Source organism: Scylla paramamosain, chromosome 22 (genome assembly GCF_035594125.1).
Source record: "Scylla paramamosain isolate STU-SP2022 chromosome 22, ASM3559412v1, whole genome shotgun sequence".
NCBI lineage: Eukaryota > Metazoa > Arthropoda > Malacostraca > Decapoda > Portunidae > Scylla > Scylla paramamosain.
Window position 1 is genome coordinate 3,518,298 of NC_087172.1, and position 24,203 is coordinate 3,542,500.

At 41.5% G+C, this 24,203-nt stretch overlaps 1 protein-coding gene and 1 long non-coding RNA gene across 3 annotated transcripts in view; one reads left to right on the forward strand and one right to left on the reverse strand.

The window, feature by feature from the left end:
* LOC135111438 (uncharacterized) overlaps positions 1 to 24,203 on the forward strand; it is a 154,960-nt gene that overhangs the window by 114,164 nt on the left and 16,593 nt on the right. The window contains exon 4 of one of the 2 annotated variants that reach the window (XR_010273738.1): positions 2,004 to 2,185. The exons of the other annotated variant lie outside the window; for it this stretch is intronic. This is a non-coding gene — a long non-coding RNA (uncharacterized LOC135111438). Of the gene's footprint in view, positions 1 to 2,003; positions 2,186 to 24,203 lie in introns of those variants that run through there. 2 annotated transcript variants of the gene reach the window in all.
* Positions 1 to 24,203, reverse strand: part of LOC135111435 (homeobox protein aristaless-like) — a 75,580-nt gene that overhangs the window by 3,378 nt on the left and 47,999 nt on the right. The window contains exon 3 of the mRNA XM_064024725.1: positions 5,339 to 5,384. Within this exon, the coding sequence (XP_063880795.1) occupies positions 5,339 to 5,384 (46 nt within the window). The remainder of the gene's footprint in view (positions 1 to 5,338; positions 5,385 to 24,203) is intronic.

Consider the following 24,203-nt stretch of genomic DNA (forward strand, 5'->3'; position numbering starts at 1 on the left):
GAGGAGATCCATCATGGCTGCTCCACCAACACGCCCTTCCTCCACCCCTCCCTCTCTCCTCCCTTCCTTTTATTTTTTTTCCTTTCTTTTCTACCTGCCTTCTTCCTTCCTTCCTGCCTTTTTTTTTCCTTGGTTTCCATCCTTCCTTCCTTCTTTCCTTCTTTTCTTCCCTTTCTTTCTTCCTTCCTTTTTTCATTCCTCCTTCCATCCTTCCCTTCCTTTTTTTCCTTCTTTGCTTCCTTCCTAACTTTATTAATTAGTTTATTCGTTAATTTCCTTCACTGCTTCGCTCATCACTAGATTAAATTTATCTCATTTATTCATTTCCTTTAATTCCTTATTTCCTTCCTTCTTTCCTTCTTTCCTTCTTTGCTCATCTCTAAATTCAGTTCTTCATTTCCTTCCCTCTTTTCTTTCCTTTCTCTTCTCTTTCCTTCCGTCCATCCTTCCCTCCCTATCTTATTTTCCCTTTCTTCTCTATATTTACCCTATTCTTTCATTTCCTTGCTCCATCTCTTCCTTACTCTTTCATTGTTTCTTTTACCTCATCTTCCTCCACGACCTTTTCCTGTTTCCTCCTCAGCACTCCTTCTCTCCCTCCCAACCATTCATTCTCCTCCTTCCCTCCTTGCAATTCTCTCACCACTACCGCCACCACCACCACCACCACCACCACCACCGCCACCACTGCAATGCCAAATGTGCGAGAGACAGTAAGTAGCTGATCAGTCATTGGGATTTATGCAGGAGAAAATTACAGAGGCCATTACGAGCAGGGATGGAGAAGCCTTGTTGGGAGAAGGAGGAGGAGGAAGAGGAGGAGGAGGAGGAAAAATGAGATGGAAGGAGCAAGGTGCAACAGGAAACGGACAGAGGGAGAAGGAAGACAAGGAGGGAGGGAGGGAAAGCAAAGAGACAAAGAAAGAGCAAACTGCAGTGGTTTTGTTTGTCCTAGCGAGGTTTTATTGTGATAAGTTACACATCCTACTTGGCCACTACTCTGAAACGCTGCTCTCTCACCACGACTATTTTCAAAGGCCACAGAGATGATTAGCCGGGTTTTCAAGAGTGTTTCTCCTGTTAATAACGTAGAAATATTGTTAATCTATCACTAGAACCATAAAAAAAACACCTTTTAAAACCCGTGTCATTTCAACTTACAGAACTTTTTTGAATGTAGTGGAGGTGAGGTGTACAAAAGTTTCAGAATATGGTCTTTATAGATGCAATAAAGAATTTATATTACTTTATTCCCCCTCTAGATCTAACAGTGTATAGGGAGAAGATCACAGCTGACTATTTAAGTATCTGAATCTTAATATACAGAACTATGAACTTTAGAATTACTGCACATTAAGTCTCAGAAACCTACACTAAATGATCAGTTATTCTCTGTCTTTTTTCCTTCATGTTGCTTGATCTAAAAAAAAAAAGATGGAATAGTAAAGGCGAAAGAGGAGAGAGGAGGATAAAAGACAACAAGAAGGAGGAAGGAAGAGTTGTAAAGCGTAAAGGGAACAGAAGAATTAAAAAAAAAGTTAAAAATAACAAGAATAAATGAGTAGGAAAGTAAGACGAAGGAATTATGAAAGAAAGAGATGAGAGATGCAATGAAAGGCAGGGAGAAGGATAGAAATAAAAAAAAAGAGAAAAGGGAAGGAAAAGGGAAGAATTTATTAAGGTTTGGCTCTACAACAAATACTTAACCATATGGCGCCGGCTGGTGTTATGAGAGGGCGCTGCTTTCCTTTCTCCCCCAGTCAAAAAGTAAATGATAAGATAAAATAAAATAAATAAAAATTAATAAATAAATGAATGAATAAATAAATAGTTGAATAAATAGACAAGTAAACAAACAAACTAGCTAACTAATTAACCAAAACAACAAAGTAAATAAATAAATAAATAAATAAATAAATAAATAAACAAACAACCAACCAATCAGGAAACTAACTAAACCAACTAAATAGATACAAAAAGATACGATAAATACAAAATTGCAGTTACAGGGGATCGAACGAATAACCACGAGTCAGACACTGCACCACGAAGCCACCTGGACCTGGACACCTGACTCTAAGGTATGCAGAGCTGTACTGCCGGCGGTGGCTCTGTGGTATATGCGAGCACAGTGCGTCGCTCCTGGCTCACTTCAGTATCTCAGCGGGAGAGGTAGAGCTTCCTCGAGGCCTTAGACGGCGATAATGAAATAGTTAAGTAAATAAATAAGTAAAAAGAAAGTATGCAGTGCGAGACAAATATTTTTTTTTCTTTTTTTTTCTTTCTAATAAATCTTGGTTGAGTTGGGGGGTAAGAGTGGTGGCGTGTGTGTGTATGTGTGTGTGTGTGTGTGTGTGTGTGTGTGTGTGTGTTAAAGGTATATAAAAATCAATCAACTTCTTTAAACTGAAAGATTAGATTGAAAGACTAGATATAGAGAAAGAAGGAAACAGAGAGAGAGAGAGAGAGAGAGAGAGAGAGAGAGAGAGAGAGAGAGAGAGAGAGAGAGAGAGAGAGAGAGAGAGAGAGAGAGAAAATCATTACCCCATCATTATCATCATCGTGGCAGGTAAATAGAATACATTTATTGCGGCTAAGAACAGTCATATTCCCTCATTTTCAGGTAATAGGTAGCCAAAAATATGGGAACGCCAATAGATAGACAGGCAGGTAGATAGATATAGATAGGTAGGTCGATAAAGGCGTACATACATACATACATACATAAACAGGTAGGAGAGAGAGGGAGATAATGAAAATAATGAGCAGAAAAGAGGAATGAGTAACATGGACAAGAATAATAGGGAAATGAGGGAGAGGTGAAGGAATGCTAGAAAAAGTAGAGGGAGGAGTAATTGAAGGAGAAAATTTGAGAGAATAATGAAAGTGGAAGAAATGATGATGAAAGTTGATAGTAAAGGGAAGATTGCAGAAAGATGGAAGAACAATAACTGGGAGAGAAAAGAGGAAAGAATGATAATGGAGTAGAAAGAAGAGATAATGTTAGAAATGGAAGAGAAAAGAATGATAGCAATATCAAACAGAAAGAGGAAATATCAATGCGAACAGATAATGAGGAAGTGAATAATAAAAAAGATAAAAGTAGATATAATAATGTAAATATGTAAAAAAAATAATAAACAAAGAGGGAAAACTAACAAACGGGAGGAGGAAAATGCCAGAAATAACAAAGTAAGGAATATACCAATGCAGAATAAGAGAAGCAGAAAGAATAAATGATACTTGAAATATGAAGAGAGGAATATAATGATGCAGAATTACTGAAGCAGGAAGTGAGACAATAAAGAGAGGAAGAGACAGACGTTTCCTACAGGAGCAACAGACTCGCTTCACTCATCAAAATATCATCTTATCATCTCCTTATCACCTACACGACTTTCTTAAACACCTCAAATCGTTAGTTACTGTCAACGAGATATCCAGAAATCACAAGTGCTGAAATCCGGGAGTAATAAAATGTTCTTCACTATAAAATCAACTTCACCATTACAGTTTTTTCGAGTGTAAGGAAGAAGCTTCTTGTATTATTGAATTGTAACGAAGGAGGAAAGGAGGAGGGTTCGCTATGTGTGGCATGGGAAGGAAACACCCAATTGATTTGAATTAGAAAGAATGAGCGGAAATTTCAGAATATAAGGCAAGACGGATGAGAGGAAATGTGAAAATTTGCACCCAGAGGACTAAGTCATGTGAATGTTGATGTCGGCAGCCAGGAAGTGGACTGGCCCGGCAAGTGTTTGAGAGGAGCCTGAAGGGCGTGTCCCGGACCCCTCAGCACCACCCCGCGCACCAGACCACCGGCAGGCAGCTCCTCTCCGCTAACCGATAATGAAGTAGAATAAGCTGAGATAACACACTTACTCTGCGTACAAATTCCCCCAAATTATAGGTGTGGTAGCAGTAGATGGTCATTATAGTTTAAAGAATACAAATTTGCAGTGGCGTTCCTGCCTTGTTTTATTGTTGGGGTGATAAGCGGTGGAGACGTGAGCCGCCGAGGGGTTATGACAGATAATCATATGTCGCGATCGTTCTGCCCTCCTAAATATTTAATAAAAAGGCCTTGACAAGTGCCCTTTTTTACGCTTGCCTTCAAATTTTCACTTTATCTCAGCCAACATGATACGGTTTTTTCGCCCGCTTGTATTCCTAACATGAGCATATATCTCGTTTTATTAGCGATGTTTAAGTCTGGGGAAGTGGGTGATGAGTTGAAAAAGTTAACATTACATAACAATTTCAGGCTTTTATCGTGAATCTTTCGTCATGCACCGTGATCTATGCCACTGGAACCATATTTTTTGTACGCAATTTATATTCAATCTACAAGAACCTCTAGCATATAAATGGATCTGTTTAGTAGACATCAATTTCGTGTCTCAAGGACGAGTGGACGAAGCTTCACGATACACGCGCGGTCTCTCTCTGGCCTTTTTATATATAGATCTTTTATATAGGCTATTTTATTTATTTTTTTTTGTGGGGATGAATAAATATAAATCTTAATGAGCCTGTTGAGCACCTGGGATACGAGGGGGCCACTTGAAGGGCGCCCTGAAATGCTGGAAATGTGTGTCTGTGTTGTCTTGGCGTCTTGAATGATTGAGTTCGTAGTTTATGGAGGAGAGGTGGAAGGGTACAGCAAGGCGAAGGACTGGTGCGTGCGTGGTGAGGTGAGGTTGTCAGAAATAATAGTGGTTGTGGTAGCAGTAGTAGTGGTTGTTGTGGTGTGGTAGTGGTGGAAGTGTAGTAGTAGTAGTAATACTTGTAACAGTACCTAGTAGAAGTAGTAGTACTTGTTGTTGTTGTTATTCCTGAATTAATAATAATAATAGTAATAATAATAATAATAATAGATTATTATTATTATTATTATTATTATTATTATTATTATTATTATTATTATTATTAAGAGCAGCAGCAGCTATAGTAGTAGTAGTAGTAGTAGTAGTAGTAGTAGTAGTAATAGTAGTAGTAGTGGTAGCAGCAGCAGCAGCAACAGCAGCAGCAGTAGTAGTAAAAGTAGTAGTAGTAGTAGTCGTAGTAGTAGTAGTAGTAGTAGCAGCAGCTGCAGTAGAAGAAGCAGCAGCAGAAGCAGCAGCAGCAGCAGCAGTAGTAGTAGTAATAGTAGCAGTAGCAGTAGTAATAGTAGTAGAAGTAGTAGTAGTAGTAGTAGTAGTAGTAGTAGTAGTAGTAGTAGTAGTAGTAGTAGTAATAATAGTAGTAGTAGTAATAGTAGTAGTGGTAGTAGTAGCAGCAGCAGCAATGGCAGTAGTAGGAGCAGCCGTAGCAGCAGCAGCAGCAGTATTGACCTCACCTGTATTCTGGCTTCCGTCAGTCCAATCTTCATGGCGAGCTCCTCCCTGCAAGAAGAGAGACAGCATGATGTACACCTCGGCAATATTAAGAATTAAACACTCACACGCCCACTTAGGAGGCTATTACGGCTTCCTTCCTGTGGTTGAGCGGCAATATCTTGGAAGACTCATTGCATCTACTCATCTATTTATTTGTCTAATGGCGCCGCTGATGCCAGAGTGGAGCCTCGTAAGCCTCGCCAAACACAGCATGTTCTTTTCAACGCTATAATTCCCATCACGTGACGTAACTCGTAAAAAAAATAATGTTGGCGTTAATATATTTATTTTTACGGCCTTTACCGACAAGGGTTATTTAGCTATATGATCTGTTTTCCTCCTCCACTCGGCGGTAATAACAAATCGCTCCAAGATAATGATGTGCTTAAAAAAGGATGACGATCAAGGTAACAAACTATTACCATTTAAGTTACAGCAAAACCACACATGTAAATCAGAAGGCTACCAGTGATAATAACACATCACTCACAGATAATGATACGCTGAAAAGACAAACTTGATGAGGTTAACAGAACTAACACAAACCATTCCCTCGCAAGTAACCGCAAGCCTTCATACGTCGGGAGGAAGACAGCCCGCGCCCTTCCTGTCACTGAGAGAGGCGGCGCGGCGCTGCACACGTTAATGGCCTGCACTGGGATGCGCTCGTTGTGATTTGCGTAATGCTTTCAGACGTTATGGATTAGCGATCACCTAGCAGCCCTCGCCAGTCAACACACACACACACACACACACACACACACACACACACACACACACACACACACACACACACACACACACACACACACACACACACACACACACACACACACACACACACACATTTTATTGTTTACAGTAACTCAGAAAGGTTTAAGTACATGTTCTGTGTCTGCCTGTCGCTTTTGTCTGTATGTCTATTTTGTCTGTCTGTTTTTCTGTTTGTTTGTATGTCTATAGTCTCTCTCTCTCTCTCTCTCTCTCTCTCTCTCTCTCTCTCTCTCTCTCTCTCTCTCTCTCTCTCTCTCTCTCTTCTCCAAATACAAATACAAAAAGTGGACCACACGAAGATATCCCTAATCCTGCATAGCACAAGTGGGTGACACACACACACACACACACACACACACACACACACACACACACACGAGGGTGGCGGCAAAGCTTGGAGCACAGGAACTAATTCGCTACACCCGCTGGTTTTGTGCTCGCTCTGTCGCTCTTCCCGCGAACAACTTCCTACACCGCCAGCCTCGCCTCGCCCCGTCCATCTTGCCGACAACCAGGCGACGGAGGCACACTCGCCGCCACGTCGACTCCCACAGGAGGTGTTGCGGGAGTCCACACCTCGCCCTGCTGTCTCCTCCGTCACTGCCTCAAGGTTGCTGTCTGTCTCCTTGCTTTATTGTGTTTCCCTATTCAAAATATGGAATTCTAGTAAGTGTCGTTGTTATTTTTATGGGTTTTAAGAATATTCGTGTTTTGTTATCGGTTACTTTAGTTTAGGTTTTTTTTTTTTTTATGTATTTGCTCGTTGAAGTATTTTCGTAATTCAGTGTATGAAGCTTTTTAGTTTTCTTTTTTTTTTTTTCGATCTGTCAGTTACTGTAATTGGTGTAATTTTTAAGATTGCTTAGATTTCTTAGTCTATCAGTAACTTTACGTATTTGATGAAATTTCCAAGATTGTGGCGTGTAGCGATCTTTATAACCTCTATTTAATTTCGAGTATTCAGCCCGACTCGCCTTGTCTTATTAAAAATAAAATAAAATAAAAAGATAGAAAGAAAGAAGAAAGTAGGTTATCTTATTAATGCCAAACTTTTCTGCCTCTTCAGTTAAGTCCACGTCTTGTTAAAATGTTAAAGTTACAGACATCGTATATCAACTTGTCCTTTGTTAAATCCTTAACTTACTGTCCTCTTAGCGGTGCCAAAGCCTTCTTTATTAACATCCTCAAAGTTACTATTTTCCAAGTTGATATTTAAAGTCTCCCAGCAAAAGCTGCCGACACCCACGGACTGAAGGTACACTTGAATTTTTAGCCACGATATAAATTGGGTTCAAATTGTGAGTGAAAAGAAAATTGTAGTTTTATAATTCTTGTGTTCAGCGGTCGGTTCAGTGCGCTGCTAAATGGCTGACTCGGAGGCTGGGGTTCTGATGAGCTGTGTGCTCCTCCTCCTCCTCCTCCTCCTCGTTTCTGTTGTTGTTGTTGTTGTTGTTGTTGTAGTTGTTGTTGTTGTTGTTGTTGTTGTTGTTGTTCTTATTATTTATCAACATCATCATCATCATCATCATCATCGTTATTATTATTATTATTATTATTATTATTATTATTATTATTATTATTGTTATTATTATTATTATTATTATTATTATTATTATTATTATTATTATTATTATTATTATTATTATTATTATTATTATTATTATTTATCTTCTTTCTCTTTTTCATAACGAAAAAAAAAGTCATCCCCGAGAGAGAGAGAGAGAGAGAGAGAGAGAGAGAGAGAGAGAGAGAGAGAGAGAGAGAGAGAGAGAGAGAGAGAGAGAGAGAGAGAGAGAGATGGGTTGGCTTCGAGTCAGTTAAACAATGGCTGCCTTGTCTTATGTATTCCCAACAGGTTTTCTAAGGCAAGACTGAAAGACAGAAGCAAACTTTCAGCACCAGCAGCAGCAGCAGCAGGAGGAGGAGGAGGAGGAGGAGGAGGAGGGTGAGTGAGTGGTAGCGTTCCCATAGTGGTGGATGTTTGTGGGGAGGGGGGCGCCATTACTACGTGGAGGAGCAGGAGGAGGAGGCAGTGAGGGGTCCGGCGGTCACTTGAACCAACACAATAATGAAGAACTTAAGAGTTAATTACTGTTTTTCTCCACTTGTGTTGGGACGACTGCTACTGGAGGTCCCATTACCTGACTAGCGGGGGCCGGGGGAGGGAAGGGGAGAGGTGGGAGAGGGGAGAGACGTAGGGAGAAAGGGAGGGGAACAAGGGAGAGAGGGAGAGAGGGCAGAGGGCCACGTTAGTTCTCATTACAAAACAACCCTCTGCTAATTGGCTCAAGACCACTAAAGAAAGAACTAGGGCTTCCAAATGGTGGTGGTCCTCCTCCTCCTCCTCCTTCTCCTCCTCCTCCTCCTCCTCCTCCTCCTCCTCCTCCTCCTCCTCCTCCTCCTCCTCCTCCTGTGTTTCTTAATTTCACTTGGTGCTCCAGTAATCCACCAGAAGAGCAGAGTCGTGTTTTTTTAATGTCCTTTTGCATTTTTTCTTCTCGTTTTGTTGTTACTTTTCGTTGCAACACTTGGTACTTTTTATTTTGCCTTTTTTATTTAATTTTCTGTTGATTCTTTTTTTCTTGATTTATATTTGTTGTATTTTTCTTACATGTCTTTTTTTTTCTTACTTGTTTTTCTTCCTTCCTTCCTTCGTGTAATTTCAGTACTATGGATAAAAAAAAGTAAGGAAGGAAGGAAGGAAGAGAAGAGGGGGAGGAAGAAGAGAAAAAGGATAAAGAAAAGCTTACAGAAAATACTGTGTTTCTGTCTCTATATGGACCACAGCGCCACACTGCTACACGCCACGTCTTCTCTGTAACACGTCACGTCCTTTTAACAATTACAAATCACGTGTTGAGATTCCTTAAGCTTCTGCATCATTACCCATCATCCTGCAGCGCCTCCGTCACTCTGCCTCCTCGTCACCCCCTCACTCCAACGCTCATTTACCACCACCACCACCACCACCACCACCACCACCACCACCACCACCACCACCACCATCATCATAATCACCCTAAGCCTCCCTTTCAGGACTGACAACTTAACGTATCCTCACTCATCTCTTTTAGCTTCTCGTCTATTCCAGTTCATCCCAGCGAGACTTCATTCAATCTTCGTCAGTCATTCCTGCAGACGTGGCGCGGGACGGTTTAAGGGCATGACTGAAGTGTAGGTAGGTTCCTCTCCTTGTCAGCAGCTCCCCACTGAAGAAGAATGAGTGGAAGGAGATGGATGAGGAGGAGGAGGAGGAGGAGGAGGAGGAGGAGGAGGAGGAGGGAGACAGTCGTGCGTGTGGTCCCGTCGGCTTGGAGGTGAAGGGGAAGCTTAGTTAGTGTGTGTTTACTCGCTACTCCAGGAACAAGACTTCATAACACACAGGAATTGTTGTAACCCTCACCGCCGCCTTGCCAAAACGTTCTCTCTCTCTCTCTCTCTCTCTCTCTCTCTCTCTCTCTCTCTCTCTCTCTCTCTCTCTCTCTCTCTCTCTCTCTCTCTCTCTCTCTCTCTCTCTCTCTCTCTCTCAACATCACCCTTCCCTTTCCTTTCCTCCACACTATCATCTCTTCTATTTTTCTTTCATTCATTATAGTCTTCCTTTCTTTCTCTTCCCTTTCTTTTTCCTTCACGAAACTTACCTTTGCTTATTCTAATCCCTATTCTGTTCACCTCACTGATGCAGGAATTAACCAGTAGCTTCTCACATTTTCATCTCTTCAACTGGTAAATTCTGGAACTTTTCGTATGTGTTTCTATTTCCTTCGTTCTATTACTTAGTGTTTCAAAAGAGACGTATCAATATTTTTTTTTTTCATAAACTAAATTGGCCAGCTATTTTTTTTATTCCCTTCATATAGTTATTATTATTATTTTTTTTTTTTTGGAGCGGTATTACGAGCTGACTTTTTTTTTAATCTTTTTGTGCCCTTGGCCTGACTAATTAACAAAAAAAAAGTCAACCATCTCTTCATCATTCACTTTCATTTCACCTTTATTTCATACGCTCCCTTGATTTTCCTTCATTTCTACTTCTTTCCCAGTCATCATTTCCTCACTTCTCTTCTCTTCTTTTACTTCTCCCTGTTCTCTCGGCACTTCCACGCTTCTCCCTTCCCTCGTTTTCTGTGCGTTCCCTCAATGGGTCGTTGGCGTATCCGGGGTTTATGCAAATACCAACCACAGAGATAGAAACTGTAGCCTGGGGGGAGATAGGGCGGCGGGCTGCGGGTGAGGGGGCGCTGTCTACCTGTACTACATGCCGCCGCCCGGGAGTCACTCAGCCTCGCCCCCTTGATCCCTATAATGTCTCCTGAAGTTCCTGCAGAAGGGACTTGTTTATGGTAGAGAATCTTGGTGCTTTCTTCTGTTTCGATGTTAATTTTTTATGTTTTGCTCTCTCTCTCTCTCTCTCTCTCTCTCTCTCTCTCTCTCTCTCTCTCTCTCTCTCTCTCTCTCTCTCTCTCTCTCTATCCAGTTTTTTTTCCTTCCATTTTCCAGAGGCGTATTTTTTTTTTATTCTTTTCTTCCGTTCAGTGTTATTTTTCTTATTTTCTCTCTTATTTCGTTTATTTCTTTGTATGGTCCTCTCCTTTTTTTCGATCTTTTTCTTTATCCTTTTCATTCTTCTCCTCTTCTTCATTTTACTATCCTGCGTCTTATTTATTCTTTCCTTGTATAGTTTTTCTCGTCCTCCATCTCCTCTTTCTCCGTCTTTCTATTTATATTATTCTCTCTTTTCTCTCTTCTCCCCCTTTCTTCTTTACTATGCACCGTCTCTCTCTCTCTCTCTCTCTCTCTCTCTCTCTCTCTCTCTCTCTCTCTCTCTCTCTCTCTCTCTCTCTCTCTCTCTCTCTCTCTCTCTCTCTCTCTCTCTCTCTCTCTCTCTCTCTTTTTCTTTTTAACTATACTATTTTATGTCTCTCTTCTTTAAATCAGCAAAGTTTTATCACACACAAACCAACGTCAGGGTTAACAAATCTCCTGGTGTTTATTTTTCCTTTTCCTTTTGTGTTCCTCTTCCTTCTCACCACCACCACCACCACCACCACCACCACCACCACCACCACCACCACCACTACCGCTCGGCCACACACACGACCCCCTGCTGTAGGTTGTCGTATCAAGAGGTCGTGATGAATAAACATGAATACAGCACTTAGTAGGCCCACCACTGTCTTCCTCGTGTGTCCTCCTCCTCCTCCTCCTCCTCCTCCTCCTCCTCCTCCTCCTCCTCCTCCTCCTCCTCCTCCTCCTCCTCCTCCTCCTCCTCCTCCTCCTGTTCTTCTTCCTCCTCAAGTTTGTGTTCATTATTAGTGTTGTTGTGGAATACTGATCACTGTTTTAATGTTTTTTATTGTCTTTTTTTGTTTAGTTATAATCTGTATTGTTGTTATTTTGTGCTATTTGTTTGTAATTTTTATTTTTATGAGTTGGTGTTAAAAATCGGTGTCTTATTTGTTTGTATTCTATTTATTTATTTATTTATTTTGTTTATTTTTTTCATTGGGAATGAATCATATTTTTGTGTTTTATTGGTGAGGAGTCGTTTTATCTCTCTCTCTCTCTCTCTCTCTCTCTCTCTCTCTCTCTCTCTCTCTCTCTCTCTCTCTCTCTCTCTCTCTCTCTCTCTCTCTCTCTCTCTCTCTCTCTCTCTCTCTCTCGTTTGTCGTTTTGTGGTCGACGATTTGCATTCCATTGTCTTTCCTTAGAGCAGATGTGTTTCCTTTCCTCCTCCTCCTCCTCCTCCTCCTCCATCTTTTTTGTAATTTTTTCTTTTCTTTTTTTCTTTTTAGTCTTTTTTCTTTCTTTTTTTGTTTTCTTCTTCCACTTTTTGTTTCTTATATTTCGTCTTCTTCTTCTTCTTCTTCTTTCCTCCTCCTCCTCCTCCTCCTCCTCCTCCTCCTCCTCCTCCTTCTTCTTGCTGTATATTAATCTTTATTTATTTGTTTAACTTTCTTTTCTTCTTCTTCTTCTTCTTCTTCTTCTTCTTCTTCTTCTTCTTCTTCTTCTTCTTCTTCTTCTTCTTCTTCTTCTTCTTCTTCTTCTTCTTCTTCTTCTTCTTCTTCTTCTTCTTCTTCTTCTTCTTCTTCTTCTTCTTCTTCTTCTTCTTCTTCTTCTTCTTCTTCTTCTTCTTCTTCTTCTTCTTCTTCTTCTTCTTCTTCTTCTTCTTCTTCTTCTTCTTCTTCTTCTTCTTCTTCTTCTTCTTCTTCTTCTTCTTCTTCTTCTTCTTCTTCTTCTTCTTCTTCTTCTTCTTCTTCTTCTTCTTCTTCTTCTTCTTCTTCTTCTTCTTCTTCTTCTTCTTCTTCTTCTTCTTCTTCTTCTTCTTCTTCTTCTTCTTCTTCTTCTTCTTCTTCTTCTTCTTCTTCTTCTTCTTCTTCTTCTTCTTCTTCTTCTTCTTCTTCTTCTTCTTCTTCTTCTTCTTCTACAATAAAAAAACTCACAAAAAGAGCGAAAAACATACAAGAACAAAACAGGTATTACAGTACAGACCAGTGTGTGTGTGTGTGTGTGTGTGTGTGTGTGTGTGTCCTTGCCTCCCTCCGTCTAGCATACACACACACACACAGACACATTCACCCTGGCAGCGACTAAGTTAAGTCCTTCTGATGGGTCACGTGATCTCTTTTTGACGTCCGCGGTCTCTCCCTTTCATCGCGGCCTGGGATCGTGTGGCCGTGAAATACGAAGCCAAATTACCTTCCCAACTCGCAAATAGCCCGCGCCTTGTCGCCATGGATCTAAATTACCCCCAGAAATCCCAAGGCCAACCTGTTAGTTAGGCGTGACGTTGATGTGACGTGATCTTGATGCATTGGTGACGAGTGCGGTGTAATCTGGAGCGTGCGGCGAGCGAGGAGGGAACGTGAGACTGTGACTGGCCTTTGTATTTTGTGATTCCTGGGCTGGTTGAGGCGAGGAGGAGGGTGGGAAGGTGAGAGGGTGAAGAAGAAAGGAGAGGATGAAAAAAAACAGGAGGGTTTGGATCCTGGTGCGTGAGGGGCTGGTGGAGGAGGTGGAAAGGAAGGATGTGTGTGTGTGTGGAGGTGGAGAATGAGGGGTTGGATAGGTGAGACAGAGTGTGAAGGGGTTTGGAGGATGTCGGGGGAAGGTGAAGGTAAAAAAAACAGGAGGATTTGAGACTGGTGGATAAGGAACTGTTGTCAGAGGTGGTGGTGGAAGAGAAGGTATGTGTGGAGGTGGAGAAGTAGAATGAGTAGGGGTGGAAAGGTGTGAAGTATCTGAAGGATGTAGGGAAAAGGTGAGGGTAAAAACAGAAGGATTTGGATTGGAGGTGGGTGAGAAAAGAACTGGAGGAGGTGGAGAGGAAGGTATATGTGGAGGTGGAGGTGGAGAACGAGGGGTGTTGGAGAGAGTAAAGGTTTTCCACGGTTTGGGGTTGAGGGTTTATTTGGGGATCGAGGGATGAGGGGAAGGTGTTAAGGGACGGAGGAAAGGAAAATTGGGAGGAAATATATACAAAAAGGTGCGAAGAGAAGAAGAACAGGGGGTTATTATCGTTATTATTATTGTTGTTGTTGTTGTTGTTGTTGTTGTTGTTGTTGTTGTTGTTGTTGTTGTTGTTGTTGTTGTTGTTGTTGTTGTTGTTGTTGTTGTTGTTGTTGTTGTTGTTGTTGTTGTTGTTGTTGTTGTTGTTGTTGTTGTTGTTGTTGTTGTTGTTGTTGTTGTTGTTGTTGTTGTTGTTGTTGTTGTTGTTGTTGTTGTTGTTGTTGTTGTTGTTGTTGTTGTTGTTGTTGTTGTTGTTGTTGTTGTTGTTGTTGTTGTTGTTGTTGTTGTTGTTGTTGTTGTTGTTGTTGTTGTTGTTGTTGTTGTTGTTGTTGTTGTTGTTGTTGTTGTCTCTCTCTCTCTCTCTCTCTCTCTCTCTCTCTCTCTCTCTCTCTCTCTCTCTCTCTGCTGCGCCGGTGTTAAAATGCTAAGCGGTTCCAAGCAGGGAGGCTCAAGAAGACAGACAGGCAAAGAAAGCCAGACAGACACACTGACAGACAAGCGGACAAACACACAACCCGTAACTTTCATCAAAACATCATTTGCAAGTGAACAAAAAAATCTCGCAGGTCTTCGTTCATGTTTAGAGAGAGAGAGAGAGAGAGAGAGAGAGAGAGAGAGAGAGAGAGAGAGAGAGAGAGAGAGAGAGAGAGAGAGAGAGAGAGACCCGTACACTTCACCAAATAAAACAATAAGAATTTGCTATCACTGAGGTCCTAAATCACGAGCACTCCTTGTTTATTGTTAGTAGAAGAAATTAAAATGTGAAATATAGCCGAGAAATGTTACACCAGCAAAAATGAAGTGGAGAAAACAGGCGGCGGCGAGCACAGTAATGGAGGAACAAGCCTTGTGTTTTGACGTGTTTATTCCAGCGCTGTATTGCCGCTGACTGTGGGTGTGAATGTGTCGGAATGACCCTCACCTCGCCTTTAGTAGTGCTGCCCTGCTTTCCTCGTCCAATACTTGCCTTCCTTCTTTGTATGAGGAAGTGTTTTTTAGTCCTTGGTGTTCCTTTTTTCTTTTCCCAGGGACGCCTCTAATTTTGCATTGAGTTTTGACCTCCTTTCCTCTTTTTCTCATTGGAGATTCGCTTTTTCCTCTGCGTTACGGCATGACCCGGTCCATTTTGTACTGACATGCTTATTTATTTTTTTGTTTTTGTTGTTGTATTTAGATACGTTGTGTTTTGCTGTGAATGTTTAACTCTTCGTAATTTACGAGTCTTTTTTTCTTTATTTAATGACACGTCTCTATTTCCTCACTATTGGCTTGTCTTCTTTGTTCTATAGTATTGTAATTCCTTGATTTCTTATATTAGAACTTTGCTTTCTTAATTAACACTTGCTTTCTGTGTCTGGAAGGGACTTTTTGCATCATTCTTTTAACATGTGTCTTCTCCCTCAGTAAAACTCGAGCTCCTTTCCATTATTAATATTTTTCATCCCATCCCAAACCAAATTTAAATCTCCTTTTCTTATTTCTCAACTTTTCATGAAGATGAGCATTTTTTTTTCTCTTTCTAATAACTTCGTATTATTACTAATTTTTTGATTTTCTGTTATTTACTAAGACTGTCATCCTTTGTCTCCTCCGGTAACACTTGCCTTTCTATCTATGTACAACTCCTTAGCGCTCATTCTATAACTAGTACTTGGCGTATCATTCTTTATCAAGACACCCTCCTCTCCTTTCGTTCTCCTTCACTTCACAGTCTCGGCCGCCTTTCTTTCTACCTTCCTATTAATTCCTACTTAGTACATCATTAAGACCCAGCTTTCTTCTGTCGCCTTTCTTCCTCTAACATTTCACCTTTCTTCACCCACATATCTGCCTTCCCCTCGCTGCACACACACACACACACACACACACACAGTCCCTCGTCAGCCTGGCCTTAGCCCCGCCCGGCCGTCACTCGCTGTAGCCATTAGCTGCCGTATCGTCGCATTAACCTCATTATCTAGTCCAGCTCTGCGATAAGGCCTCTCTGGACGATATAATTGACCTTTCAGTTTATTACCAGAGTTAATGAGTCGTCCTGTTTAGTTAACGGTGGTAATTGGGCTCTACCTGTTCCATTAGGGGCGTCATTAGCCCTCACCTGTGCAATTACCTACAATAACACTCCATAGGTGGGCTGATGACGAAGGTAATTCCCCATATTATATTTTTTGTCTCCTCTTCCCTCATTCATCCGCCTCCGGTTGTATTGTTTTATGGCGGTGTTGGGATGGGAGTGGCTTTTTCTTCTTCCTCTTTTTCTTATTCATATATTTTTTTTTTTTCGTCTTCGTCTGGTTCCATTGCTTCTTCTTTTCCCGTTCTTCGTTGTTGTTTTTGATCGTGTTCTTCTTTCTTTCTGTCTTGTTGTTCCTTTGCTTCTTATTATTGTAGTGTTGTTGTTGTATTTGTTGTTGTTGTTGTTGTTGTTGTTGTTGTTGATCTTCTTCTTCTTCTTCTTCTTCTTCTTCTTCTTCTTCTTCTTCTTCTTCTTCTTCTTCTTCTTCTTCTTCTTCTTCTTCTTCTTCTTCTTCTTCTTCTTCTTCTTCTTCTTCTTCTTCTTCTTCTTCTTCTTCTTCTTCTTCTTCTTCTTCTTCTTCTTCTTCTTCTTCTTCTTCTTCTTCTTCTTCTTCTTCTTCTTCTTCTTCTTCTTCTTCTTCTTCTTCTTCTTCTTCTTCTTCTTCTTCTTCTTCTTCTTCTTCTTCTTCTTCTTCTTCTTCTTCTTCTTCTTCTTCTTCTTCTTCTTCTTCTTCTTCTTCTTCTTCTTCTTCTTCTTCTTCTTCTTCTTCTTCTTCTTCTTCTTCTTCTTCTTCTTCTTCTTCTTCTTCTTCTTCTTCTTCTTCTTCTTCTTCTTCTTCTTCTTCTCGCTTTATGTAAATGTTTTATTTTGTAAATTTTTTGTTTTTATTTTGATTTAACTATGTTTATGTATTTATGTATGTATTTATTCATTCACTATCAACTGCTTCACTATTTTCATCATCGTCATCCTGAGACACAATTAAAACCTTGATCGACGTGAATCAATCTCTATTTAGTGACAGCATCTCTTCGTTTAACATTTTCATCTCTTTTTTTTATTTTTCCTTACGTACATTTCAGCAATAACTATATACCACACACTTTCTCTTTCCACCAACGTGTATATTTTGCCTTTTTTTGATCATTCTGTCTCTGTCAAATTTGTCTCCCCTGGCACACTTGCTTCTCTTAATTGCCTTATTTTCGCCACAATTAAGACTTCATACATATTCTGAGTGTTTTCATACGAGTAATTTCGGAATTTCGATGTATTTCAATATTTTTTTTATTGGGCAATCGTGGACACACACACACACACACACACATTAGCAGCAGTTTAATCACAATTTATTTATTTATCTATTTTTTTTTACTTCTTCAGGTCATCAAGTAACAAACTCTCCTACTTCTCCTGCTTCATCTCCCTATATCTCCCTTGTCTCCTCATTTCCTTACCTCCCTACTTCCTTCCCTGCCTTCCTCCCTACATTGTTTCCTTCCTATTCCTATACCCTCTTTATCTGCTTGTTAACCATCCTCTCCTCCTCTCTGCCATCTTCCCACCCTTCCAGCCGTCTCTCCTCTCATTCTGTCTTTCTGTCTCCCTGTCTCATCTGTTTCCCTGCCTACGTACCTACCCACCCTTCACTTTTCTCTCCTATCATTCTGCTTTTCTATCTCTCTCCTTCATTCTTTTCCTGCCTTCTCTTCCTTCTAAACTATATCCCTACATTCCTTTCTCCCTGTCCGCTTCTCTGCCTTCCTTGCATGTCTCCCTCCCTCCTTTCTTTCCTCTATTTCTTCCTCCCCGCTTCCCTGCCTTCCTTGTATCTCTTCCAACTTCCTCTTCCTTCTTTCCTTTCTGCCCGCCTTCCTGCCTTCCTCGCATCTCTCTCTACCTTCTTCCCTGCCTCCCTTCCTCCCTGCCCAATTCCCTGCCTTCCTTTTATCTATTCCAACCTCCTTCCTTGTCTCCCTACTGTCCTCCATGACCGTCTCCCTGCCTTTCTTGCATCTCTTTCAACCTCCTTCCCTGCCTCTCTGCCTCCCTCCCTGCCCGCCTCCCCCTCCCCTCCCACCGGTGGCCTGCCCTCCGGTCGCTTCGTCGCAGTGGGATTTTATTTGTAAACATGATTGTAATTAGAGAGCGCGGGGCCGTCCGTCCCTCTCTGCGTGGCGCTGTTGATCGAAAACTTACGACATGGCACGAAGGGAAATAAAAATCCTAATAATGAACACACACACGCAGTGCAAACATAATTCTTAAACATGGCGATTTATAATGAACTGAATTATTTTTGGTAGCGGGGGCAATTTCAGAGGAATCCTTATCATATCAATAAAAAATTTTGCTTGTTTGCGCAGGAGACTGGAAAAATAAGAAGAAAGAATTGTGTTTATATATTAAGGAAGAATGCTGTGTTTACCTTGGAAGGAAATAAGGGAGGAACCGTGTGGTGAGGGACAGAGGGGGAGGGGAGAGGTAGTGAAGGGAGTGGGGAGAGGAAGAAGAGGAGGGAGGGAAGGAGGGAGGGGAGAGGACGATGGAGGAAGTAAAGAAAGGAAGGGAAGGAAAGACGAGACAAGATAAATTTGGAGTTGGAAAGGTAAAAAGAAAGACAGAAGATAAAATAAAGATAAACGATGAAGAGAAGACATTGAAAGATGCTGTGAAAGAAAGAAGGAATGAGAGAGAACAGGTGGATGAAGAAGCGGGAGGAAGAGGAGGAGGAGAAGGAAGAAAAAGGAGAGGGAGGAGGAGGAGGAAGAGGAAGAGGAGGAGGAGGAGGAGGAGGAGGAGGAGGAGGAGTGTTATACGAGTATACTACAAGGGAGGAAGAATGGGAGGGCGAGAGGAGCAGAGAGAGAGAGAGAGAGAGAGAGAGAGAGAGAGAGAGAGAGAGAGAGAGAGAGAGAGAGAAACAGACACAAAAGAGAAGTGACTGAACGAGGGAGGAATGAACGGGAGGTGAGACAGGAAGAAGGCAAAAAAAAAAAAATCGAGAGAAAAGGAACAGAAGGAGGAGAAGGAGGAGGAGGAGGAGGAGGAGGAGGAGGAGGAGGAGGAGGAGGAGGAGAAGGAGGAGGAGGGGGAGGAGGACCTACAATTGGACACGGTTACGATGGCTGCCTTATCACCTATTGTTACGATCTTGTTAGCAGCAGATTGGCCCTCCCTTGGTTTGTTAGTCCGCCCAACGCTCTACAAACCGACTGTCAACCTAATTTGTTTGATTTATTGGGGCGTTGTGGAGCCCTGGGGGGAGAAGGAAGGGCGGCGGAGGGTGAGGGAAGGGGTGGGCGGTGGTGGTGAGGGAAATAGGGAAGGGAGAGAATGGACGGGGATTGATAAGAAATGGAGAGGGAGAAGAAAGGAGAAATGTGGGAGGGAAGGGGTAAGGTGCAAGGGTTGTGTGGAAGGAAATGAAGAGGAAGAGAAGGAAAATGGATAAAGAGGAATGAATTGAAAAGAAAGAATAGAGAACAAATGAACGGGGATTGATAAGAGAATGAAGATTGAAGAGAGAGAGGAGAAAAGTGATAAAAGTGGAAGGGAAGGGAAGGGACGAAATGGAAGGACTGAATAATATAAAAGGGAAGGAATAAAGACGAAGGAATTGATAAAAAAAAAAAAAAAAAAATAGAAAATTTTAAACCAGGGGAAGGTTAAAGATACTGAAAATACTTAGTTCTGGAAGTTGGTGAAGCAGAGCAGGAGTTGATGGTGGTTGTGGGAATGTGTGGTGCGAGGGTGGCGGTGCGTCTCGTGCAGGAAAGTGGTGGTGCCCGGATTGGCTAGATTGCTGCGAGGAGTGTTGGGAGTGAAGGCACGGTGACAGATAAGGAGAAGAGATGACAGCTGCCGGCCCTTCGCTCCCGTCTGACAGCTGTAGTAATTGTGCAGACCTTGTGGTGAGGTGGATGATTCTGCTGTTGTTGCTGCTGCTACTACTACTACTACTACAACTACTACTACTACTACTACTACTACTACTACTACTACTACTACTACTACTACTACTACTATGATGACGATAATGAATATTCTTGTTCTTATATTTATTATGGATACTGCTAATGTTACTGCTACTACTTCTACCACCACCTTCACCACTGCTACTATAACTAATACCACCACTACCACTACTATTAGTACAACAACAACAACAACAACAACAACAACAACAACAACAACAACAACAACAACAACAACAACAACAACTACTACTACTACTACTACTACTACTACTACTACTACTACTACTACTACTACTACTACTACTACTACTACTACTACTACTACTACTACTACTACTACTACTACTACTACTATACCACCACCACCGCCACCACCACAGCAGGACAAGGCAAAGAGGTGAAGATGAGATGCTTGGAGTCAGAGGATGCGAGGCAAGAGGAGGCAGGAATCAGGAGACTCAGTACTCGTGATATCTTTTGATTTAATCTGATTATTGAAGTTACCGAAGAAAAAAATACAGAAAAAAGTTAAAGAAGACTAGATTGTCTGTCCCTGAAGGAAGTGAATAACTGAAGGTGTGATTCTTTAAACCTGTCAGGACACAAAGGGAATGTAATAGTACTTACTTATAAAGAGAAGATCGAACCAATTGTTTTTCTTGCTTGAATTATCGTTTTGGATCAGGATGAGGAATAAGGGGAGCGAGGGTAAAGAACACACGAAAGGAAGAGGGGGAGGAGACGGTAGATAAGGGAAGATGATGAAATAAAAAGAGGAATATTACAAGACTAGATGCAGGAAGAGCAAGAGGAGAGGAGGATGGAAGGGAAGATGAGGAGAATACTCTAGATAAAATAAAGAAACAAGAGGAATATTACAAAGCTATGGAGAAGGAGAATGCGATAAGGTAAAGAAGAAAACGTGAGGAAGGGGAAAAAGGACATATAAAAAAAAGATAGGAAAAGAGAACTGGAAAGAAGGAAAAAAGGAATCTCAGTAAAGAAGAATATAAACATCTTTTATTATTATGAGAAAGAAGAGGTGGTCTGTGAAACGTGATAAAAGAAAGAGTGAGAGAAGCAGAGACAAAGGATTAGAATAGGGAGGCAGAAAGAGAGGATAATTTTCTATAGGGACAAAGAAGTATTCAGGGTAAATACTTTCTGAAGGAGAGCTGGAGGAGAAAGTGAATGATGAAGAGGAGGAATACAAAAGGTAAAAGAAGAAAAAAAAAGGCATGAAAAGGAAGAAGAGGAGCAATAGAGGTAGCAGAAAATTCACCTGATAAAAAAAAAAAAACAAGGAAAGGGAGAATGGGAGAGGATAGGTGATAAGAATAATGTACACAGAAAAGAGCAAAAAAGTGACAGAGGGAGGAAGAAGAGGAGGAGCAACACAAGCAGAAGGAAATCCAAGATGAGCACTTTTCTGAAAAATGACGAAAAAAAGGGAAAAGGAAGAGTGGGAGGATAGGGTTGGTCACGAGGGGCGGCAATGGACAAGACTGGGAGGAGGAAGAGGAGGAGTAGTACAAGCAGAGGGAGACGCAAGATAAGCACTTTTTCCCGCCAGTTCCCTACGCCGCACACGGGACGCGGGATCCCCACTTCCCTTCATGATGTCAAAGGCAGAGTTATGGCGGAAGCCGATAAAATCTCAATTAAGCATTGCGCCTTCGGGAGAGGGCGAAGAGTGAGTGAAGGGCGTGAGGGTAGAGAGAGAGAGAGAGAGAGAGAGAGAGAGAGAGAGAGAGAGAGAGAGAGAGAGAGAGAGAGAGAGAGAATCATCTTTGTCCAGTTTCTTCTCATTTTTGTTGTCTCGTTTCCTCTCGTGGGAATTTAATTAAGTTTTAGAAGCGTGTGGGATACGTCTCTCTCTCTCTCTCTCTCTCTCTCTCTCTCTCTCTCTCTCTCTCTCTCTCTCTCTCTCTCTCTCTCTCTCTCTCTCGTATAGTGAGAAAAGGCAAAAAGAGGAAGGAATGGAGGGAGGAAGTAACGAGGCAGGTGTGTAGGGAGAGAAAGAGGGAAGGAAGGAAAGAGGGAGGGAGGGAAGGAGGAAGGGAAGGAAGGAAGGAAGAAGAGAGGGAAGGGGGAGCCTGGGAAGACCTGTATATTGTGAGAAGATTCTCGGAGGTACAAAATTAATTGTGTGTTGCTCAAAGCCTTGGTGGTAAGCTAGATGATGACTAATTCGGTAAAAAGCGAAGGATTTGGAGGAGGAAGAGAAGGAGGAGGTAGAGGAGGAGGAGGAGGAGGAGGAGGAGGAGGAGGAGGAGGAACACAAAGGAATGCAAAGGAAAAGAAACATAATGAAACTAACCTAACCAAACCTAACCTATCCTAACATAATATAATATAATCTAACCTAACCTAATCTAAACAAATTATGTTTTACCGCATCAGGAGGATTAGGTGATTAGAAAAAATAGCGCTGGTGTGAAAAGCCTTGTGAATTTATAATGCTAATGAAAAGTAATGTAGTATGAAAAGTACACTTAGAGCAGCAGTAGCGGTTGTAGTAGTAGTAGTAGTAGTAGTGGTAGTAGTTGTAGTAGTAGTAGTAGTTGTTGTTGTTGTTGTAATAGTAGAAGTATTAGTATTATTAGTAGTAGTAGTAGTAGTAGTAGTAGTAGTAGTAGTAGTACTAGTAGTAGTTGTTGTGATGGTAGCAATAGTAGTTGTTGTTATAGAAGAATTAGTAGTGGTGGTGATAGTAGTAGTAGTAGTAGTAGTAGTAGTAGTAGTAGTAGTAGTAGTAGTAGTAGTAGTAGTAGTAGCAGCAGTAGCAACAGCAGTAGAAGTAGTAGTAATAATAGTGCCAGCATTATTATAGTAGTCGTAGTAATGATGCCAGTAATTACCCTGGGAGTAAAAGCCTTCTCTTCTCCCCCTCCAGCCACGGCAGGGAGTGTCTGAGTCAGCCTCCAGGTGTCCCCTCAGCAATCAGCAGGCAGTCAAGGCCGCGGATTCGCTTTATAGATAATCTCAGTCTGACGGAATTCATTTTGCTACATTTTCCGTTTTAACGATGAAAGTGACACGATTTGGCTGCAATTTCGCGCTCGAGGAAGAAAAACAAAATATATTATAGCAAGAAAATGCTTCCACCGAATTTTTTACGAGAAGGAGGAAGTTACAGTAGTTCTTCTCCCTTCCCTCTTCCCTCTCCTCCTCTCTCTCCTTCCTCTTCTCTCCCTATCTACGTCTCTCCTTTCCTTTAGCAGCAAAATAAAAAAAAGAAAAGATTAAATTTATTATTCTTTAAAATCGAATCACTGCGTTGTCTTTCCCGGCGTATTGAACCTTGCCGTGTTCTGTTGCGTTGTGTGTTGTTGTGTTGCGTCGTTTCTCTGTGTTTCGGTGCTGCTTAGGCGTCCTTGCTACAGATGTATTGCTCCCCGGTGGTCATGTTATGGGCTTGTGTTGTGTGCTGCCTCTAAACTGACTACACCATGCACGACGCTTGAGAGAGAGAGAGAGAGAGAGAGAGAGAGAGAGTTGGTAGCATTAATGAATTTCTAAAAGACAATCTTCCCCTTATGCTAATGATTATGGTAATGGTACAGGGAAGGTGGCAAAGGGAACATGGGCTAAGGAATAATGATAATAATGATAGTAACACTACAAGAATCACAAAGCGCCTAACATAACGTAACCTAACCTAACCTAACCTGACCCTACCAAACCTAACCTGACCCTACCAAACCTAACCTAACCTAACCTAACCTAACCTAACCTAACCTAACCTAACCTAACCTGACCCTACCAAACCTAACCTGACCCTACCAAACCTAACCTAACAACTTGACCCAACCAAACTTAACCTAACAACCTGACGTAAGCTAACATAACCTAACCTAACCTTACGTAACCTAACATAACGTAACGTAGTTTAACACGGGCTAAGAAATAATAACAATGAAAATAATGCAGCAACTATCGCAAAGAGCTAACCTAACGTATCCAAACCTAACCAAATCTAACGTAACTTAACACAGGCTAGGAAATAATGATAATGATGACAATAGAACAATCACAAAGAGCCACAAAACATGCACGCCTCTCTCTCTCTCTCAAAAAAAAAAAAAAAAGATAAACTCCATCCTTCTCACACTCCCCCTTCCGAAAAAAAAAAAGAAGAAAGAAACAAAAGAAGAATGTTAGAAAGACTTAGACGAGTAAGAAGGTATCCAGGACAAAGGGAGAGGCGGGTCACACACACAGGGAGAGAGAGGAAGTAATGGAGCAATCTTTGGCTTACAAGACTCGAGACTCCTGTGTTTGTGGCATCGCTTTCAAGATGAATTACTGAGAGTGGGACAAGTTGAAAGGCGAGGCGCGATTTGAGTCTTCTAGATAAGAAAATTGTTTCGTCGCTTTTATTACACCGTAGGAGGAGGAGGAGGAGGAGGAGGAGGAGGAGGAGGAGGTGAACAGTCAGAGGTCAGGATAGGGTCACAGGAAGAGGGCAGTCAGGAAAGGTGTGAGAGAGGGAAGGTGGGAGGGAAGGAGGAAAGGAAGGAGGGAAAAATGGAAAGATGAATT